Here is a 19,250-nt window from a genome sequence, read left to right as displayed (position 1 = left end):
ACAAAGTTCAAGTACATTTCTCAGTTAGTTTAGAATTAGTCTATCTGTAGTCCCAAATCACAAGAAATAGCATTATTCTTAAGCATGAACATCCAGAATTTTGCTCAAACAGTATCTCGACATAACATTAAAATATTGTAAGTTACCTCAATGCATGCTACTGCAAAACCCTAGGATTTTATTATTTACAGTATATCCTCTCAATCACAGCCTCACAAATAGTCCTGTAATGAAATAACCACAGAATTGTGTTAGATACAGGTATACATGGAAATGAAGAAATCACAAGACTGCTATTGTACAGGCAATACAGTTTTATTATGTTCCTTCACCAATTGTAGCAAAAACATTTAACAACTGAAAGAATAATCAAGGGAACTTAATTGTCAACAGGAATCTCAGAATGATGTTCTAAGTTTTAGACCAGGAAGGCTTGACAAGGAGAAAACAAACCATACACACATTGTAATAATAGTCTCTATTACGAAGATTTAATGCCTTCTTTAAAAGCACTGAGATTATTGAGGCACCTTACTGCAGGTTATGTATCATCTCCTCTTTGGCAATGAGATGCGTGGTTTTGTTAACTAGGGCCATGAGTGAGTTGAGCTTGTGAGACCAGTCATTGAGTATGTTGTTTGGGTCCTTAGGCCTCTGAAAATTGATGATTCCTGCCAGCCTGTCTACTTTAGCAAAGATTGTCTTATTAACTACCAGGTTAGACAGGAACTCCTCCGATTCCTGTAAAGACAAAGAGCACTAAGTCAAGAAAAAAGTATTTTTATCTATAAAACATCAGAACTGCTCTCAAGCATTAAAGCAGGGAACAAGATTTGCTTTACACTTAACAGAAATACAGCTATAGTAATATTGTACTTAACAAAACCCCACACGATACTTTTAATATTACACATGTTGGCACTGCAAGGTAATTACCTTTCACCAACAGACTTTTACACTTTGGAGTACCTGGCTACAGAGATATCAGAACAAGCCATCTGACAAGAGAGGCAAAGGAAAATCCGTGTGAATAACTGCCCACTGTCAGAGAAGGTTTATTCCATGTTTGTGGAAAAGAGCAGATTTAATTACAAGGAAGCAGGGTAAAGTTTTTCATTTACACTTGAAATACCAATATGCCATGATGTATGAATCCCTTTGGAAAGCTCTTGAAAACACAAAGTACAACCATCTATGAACAGGGACATTTAAAGATGAGAAACCAAAACCCTGTTATATCTTCAGTCAGTTTTAATCACCCATTGACATTTTTAACACTGAAACACAAGATATGAAGCTCCAGCATTTAAATGAGACTTTGAATATAAATGAATTTTTAAGAGCAGCTTTTGCCTTATGGGCACGTGCATCAGAAACTGAGTTCTGCCTGGATTAAAAAAAACCCAACAGTTTTCTAACTCCCATAAAGGCATGAAAATACACTCAGGTCTTTGTATTGACGAGTAAAGCAACAAATAATCAGATTAATACTATTACTGACTTTTACACTCCTTCTCATAGAAAGAACCCAGTGAACTGCAGTTCAGTTAATGCTCCCTGTCTATTACTATAGCACACTCTGTTCTCCCTCTAAGACCTGAAAGGCACTGGTAATACAAACAGGGGATGAAGGACAGACTAAGGACAAAGCCAGGAGAGCTACAAGGATAATACAAAGACAGATATATAGAGGTACAATAACAGCTACTATATCTATGAACATTCATAGCCGCACAAGTGTAAACCCTGAGAATTGTGAACTGAGCACTGTACTTCTACAATGCTACATCTTCCTGCATTGCCTGTAAAACAATGCAATGATGATCCATGGCATCACTTAAAGAGCTTTCCAAGCAAAAAAGAGAACTCAAATTCAAATTCAAAAAGAACGTTACTTTGCTGAATACTCTCATTTTTGCCACAAACACATGTACACATACACTTCCACGCCCTTTATGAAAGAAGGATAAAGAAAGTAATACTTACATCAACGGACAGATCCAGGAGCTGTGCCATTCTCTTCATTGTAATTCTGGTATAGTATTTAGCCATTATTCTTATATTCTGGAATAAAAGTGTTCAGAGTAGAGAGTTATTGCAAAAAATAACTGAAGCAGGCTGCAAAAATACAAGAGCCAATGTTAAAAGCAGATTAGGAGCTGTGTCCAGCATAAGGTACGTGAGGTAGTTGTGAACGTAAGTTCTTTTGTTTGTAAAAGGTATAAAAGTTTCTATGCAACAAATTATTAGGTACTGCAATCAATTAATTACAAATTTAATACAAAACACTTTCAAGTTTCTGCTCTATTGAAATGTGAATGCTAAATCTCACAATTTGAGTGCAATATAATCTTTTTATACTGGCCAAATACCTATCAATAATAAAGATATATGAACAAATGTTGAAAATGGAACACAATGGACAAGGTAACCATCTGCTGCTTTACTACATACTGCTTGTTTCTCTTTGTAACTGAAATATGGCAAGTGAAAAGCATTTTTAGTTGAGGCACTGAATACACAGCTAGTGCTTAAAGACAGCCAGACTTACATGTTCCACAACTCTATTCTTTAAATCTTTCCATCTCTTTTCACCTTCCTCTGTGCAGCCAAAAACATCTGTTGCAGGACTGTCGAGGGATCCTTCTCTCAATTCTTTCCCATATTCTTCAACTAGGGCAGTCCATCGCATCAGTTCCATGGTGGTAAATAGTTTTAGGAGGTCTCTAAATGGTTGAGTAAAGTTGGTTTACAATCCTGTATTAATAAACCTCATTTCATACTTAAATAGATCAAAGAAATACTTTAATATGCTTTCATTTTATTTCTATTAATATGCATTGTTCTTCATGAATATAATACTTTACGCTGTTGGGGCAGCTCAAGTCAGACTGAGTTCCTAATAAAGATCTTTCTCTTATTAAGGGACATTTATTTTAAGGTAGAACTTGCACAATCATGAATATTGCATTACTTTCCATACAGCATTCAATTCTGAGATGCTGACAGCAGACTCAGCATAAACAGTTTCCACTTGCACAGCTTGTTTGAGAGAAACACTCTTTGTTTTAACCAAGAACTGTGTGTTAAGAAAGAATACTTACTTATACTTGGGGATTTCTTCTAGCTTTTTGTCACTACTAATTCTGTGCACCAAATCAGACTGTTCATTGTCATAAGGTGAAAGAATAACGTAAAGAACGACGCTCTTCAGTGCCTGTTTAAGAGGAAAGAGTGTGGGTTTTCCTGTCATTAAACAAAGGAATTGAAAAAACTGCTCACAGACCTTAAGAGTTTAACATGTAAAAAGCTTAAGCCCAGTGTGTTAAGAAACTGATGTCATCTTGCAGAAATGAACCCTCATTTAAAGTGATACATTTAGACTGACTCCAGTTAACTAAAATTCTAGTAGTTAAAATAAATACATTAAAAGACCTTTTCAAATATGTAACGTCTGTACTGCATACACAACAGTACCATTTAGAGCACACTTGCACAGCTGTTTAATTTCTGCACTTGAATAAAACAGACAAGAGATTCAAGATTTCAAAGATAATGAACATGTTAATTATAAATATTCATTTGAAATCAACTTTATTACAGCTGTTTTCAACTAACCAATTTGTTAATACAGCCATTAAAAAAAACCCTAAAACAACAGATTGATGAGCTATTTCATCTGCCGTAAACTGATCTGGTACTGAAATGGGTATTTGCCACATGAAAATACAGACATTTTGTACGTACTACTTGTTTACCTGCTGCCACTTTTCACTTTCAGCCTGGATACATGGAGTATCATAAATGGCCCTGTAGTGCTTACAGATAGAGAGGTAGGAGCCTTCATGTTGATCCAGCTGGATCATTAAGTTGTAGTATTTCAACTTCAGTTTCTGAAACATTAGCAAACAGTAAAATTAATACAGCTCCATGGATCATACTGGATCCCAGAAAACAAAGGGATTCAAATACACTTAGACCTGAAGAGAGGCATATCAGATTAAAATTGGGAAGGGCAGAGGGAGAGAAAGAAGTCCTCCAGTGACTTACTTCTGTGTTTTCTTCCTGGAAGAATTTTGTGTTAATTTTTTTGCTGATAATTTGAGTCCGAATATAGTCTTTTACAGCTAGACAGAGTCTCATCTGCTCCAAGATAAATTCTACACGTTCTTTCTTTTCCATTGAGCCATAGGTTTCCACCTAAAATGAAAATGTAACTATTTAATATTGTCAAAGTCAAATCAAGTGAAGTCTTAATTGTGCAAGAAGAGTGGGAGTTTGTCAGAGTGGAGAGGGGGGAACAAACCAGAAAAAACAGCTATTCCAGAGCAAGTGAAAATGGAGAAAAGAATCAGAAGAATCTACTAACACTAAACTCCATGTACTACCTAGAGAATTGAAATCTGTTTTCCAAATAGGAAATATTCTATGTAACCTAACCACGAGCCTAAGAAAACCAGTTAAAACTGAATTACACTTTCACTAATAACAGTTAATCTCATTCCAGGCATTTCTGCGGATGCACCTGATGAAGTTTCTAAGCAATAATCTAAAAGCTGACACAATTTTGAATGACAAGCCACGTTACCTGCAATTCTTGCAGAATAGAGGCAGCCTCTTTCACTTCACCGTTCTGTTCTTTTATTGTTGCAAGCGTCTTTGTCAGGCGAGCACGCTCGATTTCCACATATATCTGAAAGCAGGAGTCACAGTTTAAGCATTGGAATTTTCTAAAGAAGTGTGCAACTCTTAAGTCTGCAACTCCACTAAGATATATATTTCATGTTGTCATACAACTAATTAATTCCTTGTGTATCCATACTCTATACTGACACTATCTACAACATACACAGATAAAATATAATAGATAGTTGATGCACCAGAAGTATTTGGACCAAGTTAATCTAAATGTAATATCTAAATTCCTCTACCATTCTTTAAGCAAAGATGAAGGGATGTGAACTGTAAAGTATTAGATATTTTGACTAAAATATATCGAAACAGATGTAAAGTTAAGACTTCAGTGGTTAATGAGTACTATTTCCATTGTTTCATTCACTCCTGACCAGCTGTAAATCAACAATACTTGATTACTAACAATTTAGACTACCTTTGAACAAAAGCCGTAACATTAATACAAATTCGCCTTAATCCAGAACTGTTTACTTTCTTAAAGCAAAAGGAATACTGTGTAAATAATTTACTTGGTATAATGTTTTGATTTCACCTTCTGGTTACTGTAACTGTACATAACAGCTTGCTACGTGCAGAGGCAATTAAACTAAACCCATTTCTCTAAGAAATTCAACTGCATAACATTTTAAAAGTGAAAAATAAATGGTATTTTAGAACTCTGAAATGTATTATTATGTTAATAATACATTCAAATATCTATAGCATGGAAATACAACCAGTGTTTCAGCACATTACTTGAATATGATTGCAGTCTTTCAGAAAGAAATACACTACTTGGTTTCTCAGGTTAACTTAAGTATTACTTTTGCTCTTATTTGAACAAGATTAAGAAATAACATTAAGAAGCTATGCTTTTAAAGAAGGTGAAGATTTTTATTCTACCTTTTAGACATTCAGTCTTAAAACAAAATCTTACTTTTCCTTCTGTAACCATACGCAACGTGTCAATTAAGCGCAGTTTGACTGGTAAGTCTGTGATTTCTTCAACGTAAGTGCAGCACTGCTGGACCATTTTAGCAACTGCCTAGAACAATAACAGAACAGAAAACATACTGTGGGTTTAGGTTTTGCAAATGTATTCAAACCACAACACTCAGAGATAAGTACTATATAGTTTCATATCAAACTAAAGAGACTCGTTTCAACAAAAAGCATGTAAGACACATCATCACTTTGACTCATAAAATTGTGTGAAATGCTGCTAGCAACCGATGCTACAAGTCAAATGTGATGCTGTTCTGCCATTTCTTCCATCTCAGTTTTTCCAGTGATACTCATTCATCCCACACCGTTCTCGCCTGAAAAGTAGCACTTCTCTTCTGCCAAATCCACATGGCTCTCACATGGACTGACAAAACTTATCTGTTTGCCCTGAGACCTACATGGCTGAAGGAAAGTGTATCTTCTCTTAAGGGTGTGCACTAGCCCTTTTCTTTAAGACACCTGTAGATTTTTCGGGAAGGGAAAGAAGAGGGGCAGTTATTTCTGACTGATGCTTTTCTATCTCTGTATATTCCCAAACAGGCACCAATAAGCAAGCATCCTTCAGTGGCAAGCACAGGTACTGGAATATGTTCTTCTCTTAACAATGCTGACAAAACTGTTAGAGTTATTATTAAAATACATCTAAAAAAAGAAAACAGGATGAAACTTCTAGAAACTTCTTCCCCAAGAAGAAAATTCAGCTGATGAATTGAAAGATGAAATGATCCAGGTCTTCAGCCAGTTTGTGCAAGTTAGAGAACTAAACTGTACTGGACTTTTACACAAACTCCTGATGCTTCTGCACATTAAAAAGTAGGTAACCTTTTCCTTCCTAAAGCAGTGATGCCATCAAAATTACCTGTTGCTGACTTCTAATTAAGTCAAACTAAACACACAGTGCAATAAACTTTGTACCTTCTTAAATGCAAGTGCTTTCAGCTATCCTGATAGCTGATTTCTGATACACAAATGAATTCCAGAGTGAGCTTCAGAAGCACACATGTAAATCATACAACTTATCTGATCACAGCAAACTGCAATAATTCTGTTTAATGTACACCTCATGTGAACATGAAAAATGAGTAACAGAATTCAGACTTCATGTAGAAGATGAACTACTGTCTAGGAGCACTGATATGCATGAAAGCAGAAAGCCATAGCTGTGTTGCCAAGAATGACAAGCTGGACCACATGGCGCTGAGGCACGGGGTAAAGACAGACTAATCTCAGAGATCAGTTTCATTATTGGCTTTCATATGTCTACCAAAACATGTCAGCAGAAGCTAAGAAGAATACATTCAGGCAGGTGCTACAAAGTCAGGAAAGTCCCTAGGCACGAGGGGGAATCAGATATATAATACATAATCCAAATATAACTTTTGTTTCAAAGTCTTAAATTCACCTGTTTTAACTGACTTCTTCTCTTTGATAGAAGAATAATGTTTTCATTAAGGGCATCCCAGTCTTTAGCTTCGTAACACATTTTCACTATAGCAACTAAGATACGGGATGTGGAGACCATGTCAGATGCCTGTAAAAAAACAAAGAGCATATTAGCAATGGACTGAACAACCCGCAGACCTCCATCACTTGCATTTCAATGACATGAAGGGAAAAAACCTGGTTATTCTTAGCCTCATTGATTTTCTTTTTAAAGAAAAGAACAACAGAAGAGAAACGCTATACTCAATTCCCCTCACGACTTTAATGCAGTGGAACAGGGGGATGTAGGACACCATATGCTACTTACCGTTCGTGTTTGTTTTTCCAAGGAGAGAAGGTTTTCAATTACTTCTTGCAATCGTCCTTCCTAATGCGATAGGGAAAGAATTATCACAGTGAGTGAAGAACACAATTCAATTTAAATTGAGAGTAGCTCTAATTCTCATGCAAGTTAAAAACAGACCAGCCTGTGCACTCGTTTTTAAGTTTGTGGGGTTTTTCCCTTAAACAAAGAAACATACACAGTATTAACTTTAAATAGAAGGTTCTACACACAGATGAAACTGGAAAGGTATGAGTTCCATTTCTGCCCAATACATGCTATGAGTTGCTGGGTTTCTCACTCAAGACAGACAGGTATGAGACAGGTTAGGTCAGCTCACATTCACCCAGCTAGACGGAAGACTCATTTCTTCCTAGCCAAAACAAAGCTTTAAGTGAGAGCAGAGATGCAATTAGATACCTTGGCCAAAAAATTGTTCTACTATTACTTTCATCCACATTCATCATATCTTAATTACAGGGTATTATACAAAGTATAAACAACATGTTTTACTGTCTAAGCGTGGAATTATAATAGTGTTGCTTTTTGGGGTTTGAGAACTGTATTTGCCTTTCTTTAGAGAAGCCAAAGATACAACGTACTTTTAGCCCTAAGTTGTAATTCCTACCCGTATCTTGTAAAAGAAGTTAATATTTTACATTGGATGTAAAATGGCAAAGCTGGATGGGGCTTGGAGCAACCTGCCCTAGTAGAAGGTGTCCCTGCCCGTGGCAGGGGGTTGGAACTGGATGAGCTTTGAGGTCCCTCCCAACCCAAACCAGTCTGGGATTCTATGAATATGGGAGAATTTGTAACAGCCCACGGCAACTATGGGGCTGCAAAAAAATGGTTAGAAACTAGAGAATTAATAACAAAAGAGGAAACTAAATTTGTTTCTAAAGCACACCCACCCTACTGAGATCTTTTAACTAGACGTAATGTTTTGTCAAGGAAGTGCTCTTAGCGCCACAAAACAATACGTGTTATGCAGCAGTGAAACATGGTCGTGGTGTCCGTACTTATGCAGAGCTGTGCCCATGGAACAAAACATTTGTGCCTACTCTCCATACAACACGGTCTTAAGATAGTGTAAGATGCAATTTACTCATCTTAAAGCTACTGCCTTCAGAATCCCACATACGCTATATAGAACAACACGCCTATCACAACCAGACATGTGGATCAAGCAGAGCATTTGCGGCATGGAAAGAATCAGACGCCATCCCACTACGAGAGAACCTAACAGCAAATCCAATCCATCTGTTACAAGGTCTGAGGCACATAAGAATCTCTACGTTACAGAACAAGACCTTTAAAAAAGAGCCCTTAGGACAAACCGTGTGCGTGATTACCTCTAGGAACCCATCAAAAAGCCATCCCACCCATATGGCTGGGTGCACACACGTCTGCTGAGCAGATGCCAAGCACCCGATCAGCCTGCCATGGCTCTGGCCCTCCACTCCAGCCTCTTGGGGCACGAACACAGCTGAGTCATGTGTGTCCAACCTGACAGGACCGACTGCGCCCTCCCTTCTCCTCTCGCCTCCCTCCTGCCCACCCTCCCGCACGCCGCCAGGGAAGCAGCAGCGCAGCCCCGACTTCTCCCCTTCCCCAAGGGAAGGCCCGAGGCCGGGTGTCAAGAGGCGGCCGCGCATCCCCTGGGGCCTCCCCGAGCGCGGCCTAGCGCGCCCCGCGCCATGACTCAGCCCATCCGCACCGCCGGGCTGCCCCGTCCCCCTCACCTGCGCCAGCCGCTCGCACTCGGGCAGCCGCTGGTCCACCGTCGCGCTGTAATCCACCTCCATTTTCACAATGCGGCCATCGGCCCGCTCCGCGCCGCCCTCCGCCATGGCCCCGGCTCCGCTCCGCGTCCCCCGCCAGCGCACACACACACACCGGAAGCAGGCAGGCCCCGCACAAGGCCCCCGCGCTCCGCTGCGCCGCGGCCGGCAGGCGCTGACGGAGACACCTCCGGCCGCCTCAGGACCCGGGGCGGGGCCGTGCTGAGCGGGGCGGAGCCTGCCGCGGCTCTTGGCGCTCCCGCGGAGCTCCGGGTGAGGGTCTGCTGGTACCCGGGAATGGGGCGTCAGACACGGGGTAGTGACTCCTTATGGAGCCCACTTACGGCCCTTAGCTGCCCAGCGGCCCCAGCACGGGTGTGGGGTCTCGGCACAGTTGCCCCAGCCACGATGTTACTCGTAGCCGGTGTGTCCAGAGCTCCAGACCTTGATGGGGTTGAGAGGGGTCAGGGAGACTGTGTTTTTTACGCTGTTTCCCCTCGTTTTGGGAGAGACACGCTGTGTTGATGGGGTGGGCAGCCCCACGGTGCGGCCTCAGTGGAGGAGTTGGGGTGCAGTAGCTTGTCGCCATGAGGATTTAAGTGTGTCTCATGTTCCAGCCTTGAGCCATTTAATCATCTTGCATTGCTGGAGAGGTGAGGAGAAGGTAGGAGACACCGTGATTTTTTAAGAGCAAAAGGATCCTGATTTAAGACAGTATTGCACATTAATGTCTTTGATGTTGGTACAATACATATGGGGTAGATTGCCATCGTCTCCTATTCCAACAGAGAATTCTGTGCACTACAGAAACTGCATTCACTGGAGAAATTCAGTGCTCATGAAGTTCTTCCCTGTGAGGGTGCTGAGGCGCTGGCACAGGGTGCCCAGAGAAGCTGTGGCTGCCCCATCCCTGGCAGTGTTCAAGGCCAGGTTGGACACAGGGGCTTGGAGCAATGTGCTCTAGTGGAAGGTGTCCCTGCCCGTGGCAGGGGGTTGGAGCTGCGTGAGCTTTAAGGTCCCTTGAACCCAAACCAGGCTGGGATTCCATGTTTGCAAGTAAACAACTCAGAAATACTGGTCAGTGAATGCCCTTTAACTTCCGATATTTTCTCCCAGAGAAAACAGGTTACCATAGAATTATATCTTGTGTTGTTACTTCATGCCTATACTGCATATGTAATAACATGTTAATGTGGCAAAGGGGTATTTGAGATAACTTTTTTAAATCTTTTGTTTGCAGAATTAAGACTGAGTTACTACATCTGCCACGCTGGTGTAAATTCAGAGTAACTCAAGGGAGTTCAGAGCTCTAATATTGTATTTTGCAATGGTGTCTGACAGATGCTTTCCAACTACCACAGCACAGACCATGGACTTGAATCTCTTTCTCTCTGAACTCAAACTGGATTTAAGAAGTCCAGTAACAGAATCTATCCATAATTCTGAATGATTTTTAGTTATTAATTGATCTAATACCTACCAAAAATACATGCCCACATCACAGAGAGTGTGTGAGTTGTTCTCTCCTAACTCTGGCCATTTACAGGTTTTTACAGAACTTTGACTATTTATTTTGAATTGTAAAATCTCAGTATTAGTGTCATTTTACAGTTGAGGGATAAGGAGCAATGGCTTTCAGGGAAGCAGAAAGTCATATGTAATGTAACCGAACATATTCCCATACACAGTAATGTGGGTTCAGACAGACAGTGAAAGAGGAAGAAAATTAATGCATAACTGCAACCCTTCCTTCGCCTGCATGGGTGTGCTGGGAGATGAGGAGGCAGCTTTTGCCTCCAACGTAGACTTCCTGAATGGCTCAAAATCCCCTCAATTCTTACTCAAAAGTCCTTGGTAAAATGCCTCAAGAAATAGTTGCCTTTTGCTGTCTCTTATTTTGAAGCCACATTTTGCTGACACAAGTCTATCTGGAGTTAATGTTCAGCATGGTTTAATGCAGGCTTTTTCCCCCCCAGGTCAAAATGAATGATGAGTGAAAAATGTCTCAGTTTTACAAGTGACCACAGAGAACATGATGCAGAGGTAAGAGAACTGGTTTCTTACAATACACGGAAAACAAACAAACAAAGACATCGGGGTGGGCTTGCTTGGCAGAATTCCTGCCTAGCTGCAGCTAGACGTTTCCTCTGCCAGCATGTCACATAGAGAGCATTTGGTGAGCATGGTTTGCAGAGTCGTGGGACTGTACTGACAGTAGGGAGTTGTAAAGGGTGTTGTTGGGGTCACTGTTTTATTCCTCGTGTATGTGCAGACAGCACTAGAATGGGCTGTTCCTCTAGCAGTAACTGTGGGGTGGCTGAAGAATGTTTTACTGTACGTAGCGGAGGTAATTCTGGTTTCTGTTTGAAGTAGCTTCTGGAGTAGACACTACTTTCTGCAGACATCATGCTTTGTGATTTTAAATACAGCTATAATGATCGGTTTATGTTGAAAGCATGTAATCGGAGATAAACTAGTTTAGGTCTTTCTCCTGTTTTTATTGAAATCAGTGTCTTTACCTACAGCTGAGTAGCATCAAGGCCTTATGCAAAGAAGTTCCATTTCTTTACAGTGCTTTTCAGCAGTAATCCAGATACGTTGTCTTCAGTGAATGAAACCGTTAGCAAATCACTTAAAACTGAAGCAGATGGTTTAGATCTGAATTTGCACTACCTGTCATCTAGAGGTAATATCGTATCATAGAATCATGGAATGGTTTGGGTTGGAAGGGACCTTAAAGACCATCTAGTTCTAACCCCCTGCCATGGGCAGGGACACCTTCCATTAGACCAGGCTGCTCAAAGCCCCTCCAGCCTGGCCTGTTGCAGTTTATTGCCTTGTTCTGGCTATTTTGCATGGAAGTTTCAGGAGCACATAGGACAAACATCCTGAATTACAGCTCCAGGTTTGGTATTTAATGGCTGTTCTCAGATCTGAGATAGGAGTCTCATTAAGGACATTGTTCATACCTCAGTTGAAAATCCAGGCTGTTGCTAGAGCTCCCAGATTTTCTGCTTCTTTGTGTAGGTGTTTGCACTTCATGGGAAAGGCAGAGTATGTGAAATATTGTGCCATTATTGCAACGGGATGGAAAAGTTCCGTTGTTAGCTCCAGGAGATGGCACTGTCCCCTCTCTGGGCTAAAAATCATATCCATAGCTTTGAAATGTACATTCAGAACCAATGAGATTCTGAGGGGTTTTTTGCTCTTTCTTGTTATGAAACACACGTTTCACTGTAGACCTCGATTCATCTTCAACTGTCCCAAATACGGTCTTTCATCATTTTAGTTTTGTAGCTGGTGTCTGTTTAAATGCAGGAGTGTGCCTTGGCATTATCTGTACAGTGCCTTGTGTTTTCACATTACTGGCACGGTGCTTCTCAGTGATCCATGCTTTATAGCCGTTTGGAAGGTGGGAGAAGCAGCAATACAACGTTTTTATCATTGACCTGAGGTTGTGTAACAGCGCGGGGATCCCCCCTCGTTCCAGAATTGGGCTCCTGTGCAACCAAGTGGTAACTTATTAATGGGTAAATCCCTCTGAAAACCACAACCCCCAAGCCCATTAAAATCCGGTGTAACTAACAAATTGCCTACTCGGGGTCGGGGAAGTCCTCCTAAAACAGCTTTATTGTTCAGCTGGGAGGGCGGCACGTTTCTACTGAACTTTCTGCGTGGCATTTCAAAGTAAATAGCCGATAGGAAAAAAAAGAGTTGTATTTGCGCTGCAGAATCCGCTGGCTGATAAGGCAGGGCTGACCGAAAGGGAAATGGGTGAGGCCTTCACATCCTGTGCCCCGGCTCCCCCGTCGCCGGTAACGAGAGGCGGCTGCGGAGACCCGGGGCCCTCACGGGGCTCTCCCCTCTTACACCGCGTTGTAAGTGTTTTGCAAGGTGCGTTGCCGCACGTAGGACAATAAACTTCCCCACACAGACGCATCGAGACGGCTTCGCGGCAGGATTAACTGAAGTCGGGGCTTGTCCCGGTTCAGCGCTGCCGCCGGCTCCCTCCCGGGGGCACCGCCGGGCGACACCCGGTGCTCCGCGGCCCGGCCGCGCTGCTCAAACCCGCCCCTCGCTGATGTCACCCGCCCCCCCGGGGCCGCTGTAGCCGCTCCGCGCCCGCGGACACAGCGCGGCCGCTGGATCGCCGCGCTGCCCCCCCGACACACACGCTCCGGCCCCCCGGGCACAGCGGGAGCCGCGGTGGCCGCAGCCGCGTTGCGGCGAGGAGGCAGGAGCCGCGTTCGAGCACCGGGGGAAGGACGCGTTCGAAAAGCCTTTGTCTTGGTAACCGGCATCTCGTCCTTCCTGCCGGCGGCGGCGGGGGGGGCTCAGTCGTTCTGCGGCCGCCCCAGGCATGCCGTGCCGGGGCTGCGGGAGGCGGCCGGTTGCGCACGCTTCCGACGGATGCCTCAGGCTGTAGCGGCGGCGTTTGGGGTGCGGGACTCGGCAGCGGCTGCCGGTGCGAGCGGGTGTGGAATTCCCGTGAGCGCGGTCTGGAAGAGGAAGAGCTGGAAGAAAGGAGCCGAATTGTTGGTTCTCCTCTGCCTGGGTCAGCCTTCCTGCATGGTCGCATTACTCTCGTGTGGACACATTGTCAAGCGCGTACAGAGAAAGAGACTCGCTTATTTTTACCCCCCCCGTGCTTGGTTTTCGTCGTGATCATCGTGCAGAAATAACCACTTTTCTCCCAGTTTGCTGGTCCGCACCGAGGCAGGGGGAATATGCTCATGAAGGAGTACCGGATCTGCATGCCTTTGACAGTTGAAGAGGTAAGCTCTGCCACGGGGAACGGCTCTGACTTACCGAGGGTCTCCTTCCAGCCGAGTTGAGGTTGTGTTTGTTTTACTGAATTGTTCTTCGTGTAATGAACTTTGTCGGAGGTGGTTGGTTAGAGAGGAATGTTTTTGTTGGAAATGAAGGGAATCCTGCAGGAACGAACGTAACTTAAGTCCTTAAAGTGTTGGTTATAAAGATTTTCCAGCCAGACTTTAGAAGAACCTTACGCCTATTTGCAAGGGAGCGCTTTGTGCTGAAATCCTCCATCTGATAAAGCGCCTGTCCAAACCCAGATTCTAAATATATCTTCACCTTTGCTTAAAATATCCTTGCAGTCGAACGTGGCCTGAAACTCTAGCACAGGTAGGGGGGAGAAATAGCAATTTATTGGTAAAACTTTTTTTGTCATGTAGAGAAACGGATTAAAGTCAGACCGCTCTTTGTCAATGTTCCAAACTCCGTGTTAGGAACCTTGGGGGTTTTATTTATCTGCGAACATCCTACCTGCTCGTTGTTTTAACCAAGGCAGCAATACCTACGTGCAGTACACGTGCTATGTAGTTACTTATGCGTGTAAATCGTGGTCGTTTATAGGTGCGACAGGTACTGGTGGCGGATGTAAATGAGGTGGTGATTTCAGGTCGATAGTAAGAAGGTAGCGCTGCTCTGTTTAGCCTCTTGCACTACAGACCGGACGTGGCAGCAGAGCGGGGGCACAGGGCTGCTTTTGCGCGCACGCCCTACGCGAGCCGGCTGCGCACCGCGCATCTTGCGCCTGAGCCGAGCTTAAAGTTTCTCTTCACCTGCGGGCGCCGGCGGGGCCGCCAGGGGGCGCCCTGCCCCGCGGGGCAGCCCCGGGCCGGCTCGGTTCGGCTCTACCAGGGGCGGAGGATCGCCCTTATGGACCCATCGCCCCCAGGGTTCTATGGCAATACGGTGGCTTCATAGGCTAATTCACACGTTTTTTGTTTAAATACAGCCAGGTGAGTGCTCTGCTGCACAGTTCTAGTTTGGTTTGTTTCCAGTATGTCTGGAGGAGTCCTCGTGAGTGTGACCAAGTGTTCATTTCAATGGGCTTTTTGTCTCTATCTCAAAATCTGGCAAATTAACAGTGTTCTAAACCTGAGAATTTAAACTGCCAAATATTTACTCGAAGCTGCTCAGGAAATTCCTTCTTCTGGGAGCAGGACCTAAACCCACCATGTTTTAGGTAAATAGGCATAGGTTTAATTCTAGCATTTATTCTGTTATTTAATTCTAGTTTACTGTGAGAGTGGTGAAATACTGGCACAGGGTGCCCAGAGAAGCTGTGGCTGCCCCATCCCTGGCAGTGTTCAAGGCCAGGTTGGACACAGAGGCTTGGAGCAACCTGCTCTAGTGGAAGGTGTCCCTGCCCGTGGCAGGGGGTTGGAACTGGGTGAGCTTTAAGGTCCCCTCCAACCCAAACCAGTCTCTGATTTTTCCAACCAAGTTACATAGGGTGTTGTGATACTGGATGGCATTATTATTTTAATACATCATTTTATTTGTTTATTGTGTTACCCTAATGTGGACAACATTTTATCCAAGCCAGTTCCTGATGTCCTCAGACTACCATGCTTAGTTAATAACAGTTCATTATGTTATCAGAAGGGAGCAGATCTAATTTATTTTGAAAAATTATTGTTAAACAAGATTTCCAGCTACAGAAAAGTTCATAAACCTCCCAAAATGGGAGTGGTTGCTGCACGATGAGGTCTTTTATTCTCTACAATGCTAACAGAATTAGTAAAGATACTCATGCGTCTTGTAGTTTGTCTTATGTTGAATTACCCGTTATTTAATCCAAGAGCTGCAGCTGAGATGTCTTGATGAGGAACCTTGAACATATCTGATATTTAGCAGGAATTTCATTATTAATTATAAATTGAACTAGGACAAAATAGTGCAACTGGCAGATATCTTATTTTTGTTGTAGTAATTTACATACTAAATCAAGTCCCACACTGTATGTCTCATGGTGTTCATCTTTGTGACATCTCCTACAGTCTATGAAGGTGGTGTTATCTTATTTTTACCCTTAGTTGCACATTAACTACCAATAATGCATGGTATTTTTGGCATCTGTGTAGAATAAGGTGATGCTCTATGCAGTCGTTAGGAGAACATCATGTGGCAATGCTCACCCTTCAAAAACCAAGAGCATTTTGGTTGTAAGAGGCCCAAACTGCCTTCTGCAAGGTGCTAAGTCTCTGTAGTTCAGTGGGCTTTGTTGGAAATGCAATTTCCAAAGGATATGCAGTTTCTCACGGAATTGGGATGTTGGGCTCTGCTCTACAGTGGCCCTTGAGTACCTAATACGCATTGATGTTTATGGGGCTTAAGCACTGAAGTATTTTTAAGGCTGTAGGTTTCAATGGGTATGTGGAAAATGCAGTTCTTTCTTACACAGCTGCATGGCTTCTCTTTTTGTGCTGTTTTTCTTACTCAGACTTTACAACTCTGCTTTTTCCGCTGTTTGGAAGTTCTGGCTTTCAGCCTGTGTACTTTATACATATATTCAAGAGCATTTCCTTGAGCAGTTTTCTTGTTTAGCACTGACTTGCCAGTTATCCACACATGGAAGTCTCACAACATGAATGAGAAAGAATTCCATCTTTAGTCTGTGGTGTCTTGTCACCAAACCCAGAGTGATTTCCCATGCCATTCCTGTGAGAGTCATCAGGTACAGGAGGCAAAAGGGAGTGTGAACTGTGTCAGCCAAGCACCTGCACCCCATCTTCTGCAGTCAGATTCTGTGTGTAATGTGAGAAAATGGATTAAAATGTTGTGTAATGTCCAGTTGAGTAACAAGAAGTCATGACTTTGTGTGTAAATATACACACACAGCAGTACAGCAATTAGCACTACACTGGTTGGCAATTATGACCTAAATTTATCTCTGGAGAAGAGTAAAAAGCTGATAGATGTCACAGCAACCCTGTCTCCAGGTTTGAAGGGTTTCTGGCAGTGTTGTGGGTAGGAGATTCTGCAGAGCTGGTCTTTGTTAGCTGCTGCAGATCCTGTTCTTGAGGCATTCTTTCATTGATTCCCTTAGTAGATGAGAAACCCAAATATTTATGGGAGTTGTGTTTGTATACCTGTCAGCATGGAGGCCAAATGCTTTCTTGCAAATAAAACACTTCCTGAGAAATGCGGATTGCTACAGACTGAACTGTTCCTGTGTATTTAGAGCTAGGACACAGCAGTGAGAGGTGCATCTTTGTTCCCTTTCCGTAAGCACCAGGAAAGACAGGCTGTTCCAAGAGTGCTTGCTGTGGCACCACACCAGGGCTCTTATTCAAGGCTGAGGCAAACTCATTAAACTGATTTTTTTATTGGCAGTTATTTAGGACTGTTACATATATATTGTTACAAACTGCCTGCTCAGCTTGAAAATCATTTGAGAAAGGAAATACCATGTTAACTTCTAAACAAAATAGTACCAACTGCTCTATTAGGTCAGCATATAGCTGTTGGTTGACAAAGTCAATACGATTGCCAGTTAGAAGTCATTCTTTACCTCATTTGCGGTACTTCTGGGAGGCATGCACACTAATTCGGTCCTGTTGTTAATACTGAAACCTCACAAAAGCCATTTCTTTTCATTATTCCATAAAGCAAGTAAAATCTGGTGCAGTAATTGCTTAGGATATGTTACCAACCCTCATCCCAGCTGCAATTAATAGTTGAATTTGCCTCTTGGTTATTTTTTCCCTTGCATTTTCATGTGTTAATTCATTCTTACAAATAGTTTGTTACATCATATCAGAGAATATGACAATGGGCTGTATTGTGGGATTTTAAATATCATCAGTTAAAAACCCACATTCCTAAAAAAGTGTAAAGAACACCAAGCAATTGAAAAGAGCAGAGAAGCTAAAGAATGCTCAGCCTTGAGTCTCATTGCAAACCATAATTCCACAGAAAGGATTACATGGCTTTGTGCCTTTGAGATGCCTTGTGTCTGAAAATGAAAAGCAAACCTGATAGCTTAGCATGGCACTGAATTTGTCGTTTGGAAGCGGCAAAGTACATTCAAGTTTGATTTGTGTGGGAAGTGATTATTCTTCAGGGGAATGGGTGGAAAGACGTTTCTGCTGGATCCTGTTGAGAATGGAGTTATTGCTGTAAAATGCTAATACAGATGTGAAGCTAGGTTGGTTATATTTAAAAGCTGAACATCAAATATAAATACAGTAGTCATCATAGGGTTTTTTCCTTGGAAACAGGAATGTTCTTTAGTATTTATTTCTGTTAGTTCTGAACTATATGTGTGTGGCCAGCACCTCCAGTCCAAACAGGTTTTGCTTTGTTCTTTATTTCAACCAAGAGCATCTCTGCTGAAGCCAGGGGGATTGCTCCTGTTCTCGGCTATAGATAAAAGCTGGGTTTGATCTGTGGGGAGCACTGCCTGCATGAGGTGTGTAGGAACAGCTGTATTGCCATGAATACAAACAAGCAGAGACCTGCAAAATGTCTGTGAATGTGGATCATGAGTTTTCAACATGAACAACTTGTGGATTTAGAGGTGTTGTGCTTGTTCCTTTATCAAAATAGCCATTGTTTAGCTCTTGTTTCGAAGGTTATGAGTTTTCCCAGTGTGGATTCTGGCCATAAATGAGTTCAACAACAGAAGTGTCAACACTATTTGCATTCTCTGAATCTTGTGTACATTTCTTCTTTAAAAAATGTCATAGTCTACTGTTTTGTGTACAAAGGGCACTTGTTATAACACGTTCTATTCAGGCAGATTGAAAACTCAATGAAAGCATTCAAGAAAGTGTTTTTATACCCTGAGAGTTAGCAGGTGTTATGATACTTAGACATAACTGTATGTCTGTAGAACAGAAAAGCCTTTAGTAGGGTATGAGGTGTAAAATACACTTATTTTTTTTTTTATCCCCCCCTGAACTACAGTGATCTATTGCAGGACAAACTGCATCTACTCATCTTGCAGTTAATACGGATAGGTTAAGTAATGATTGATTATGGATGCTGTTCTCATTTCCCAGCTATAATCACAGAACATATTTTCAGGAATATGGGAACGTGTGGAACATTTGAAAAAGCAATATGTTGGTTGTAAGCAGGAGGACTATCAGCAAACATAAGGGGAACTCAGCTTTTTAAATTGAATTAAATGGAATTAGTTATAAATAAAATACTAGCTGGACCATGTCATGGCCATGAGCTCTGCAGGAGAAGTTTCTCTGGCAGTTTTG

The 19,250-nt window shown here is 42.3% G+C and overlaps 2 protein-coding genes across 5 annotated transcripts in view; one reads left to right on the top strand and one right to left on the bottom strand.

Annotated features, from left to right (window-relative positions):
• Positions 1–296: 296 nt before the first annotated feature.
• Positions 297–9,484, bottom strand: PSMD12 (proteasome 26S subunit, non-ATPase 12). Its single transcript, XM_030506371.1, has 11 exons — positions 9,187–9,484; positions 7,430–7,489; positions 7,082–7,210; positions 5,612–5,719; positions 4,589–4,693; positions 4,051–4,200; positions 3,759–3,893; positions 3,105–3,217; positions 2,552–2,726; positions 1,987–2,064; positions 297–741 (listed from the first exon to the last, which is right to left on the bottom strand). Exons 1-11 carry the CDS (start codon positions 9,292–9,294, stop codon positions 532–534), a joined length of 1,371 nt encoding a protein of 456 aa, XP_030362231.1. The 5' UTR covers positions 9,295–9,484; the 3' UTR covers positions 297–531.
• Positions 9,454–19,250, top strand: part of PITPNC1 (phosphatidylinositol transfer protein cytoplasmic 1) — an 85,954-nt gene continuing 76,157 nt past the window's right edge. For 2 of the 4 annotated variants that reach the window (XM_030506379.1, XM_030506382.1), the window contains exons 1-2: positions 9,454–9,889; positions 11,202–11,268. In XM_030506379.1, coding sequence (XP_030362239.1) covers positions 11,212–11,268 — 57 coding nt within the window. In that variant the 5' untranslated portion in view covers positions 9,454–9,889; positions 11,202–11,211. Of the gene's footprint in view, positions 9,890–11,201; positions 11,269–13,019; positions 14,001–19,250 lie in introns of those variants that run through there. The other 2 variants (XM_030506381.1, XM_030506380.1) reach the window with 2 other exon arrangements.

The sequence above is a fragment of the Strigops habroptila genome, chromosome 14 (genome assembly GCF_004027225.2).
Source record: "Strigops habroptila isolate Jane chromosome 14, bStrHab1.2.pri, whole genome shotgun sequence".
Lineage (NCBI taxonomy): Eukaryota > Metazoa > Chordata > Aves > Psittaciformes > Psittacidae > Strigops > Strigops habroptila.
The sequence above is the reverse complement of the archived record's forward strand: the minus strand, read 5'-3'. Positions and strand labels throughout refer to the sequence as shown.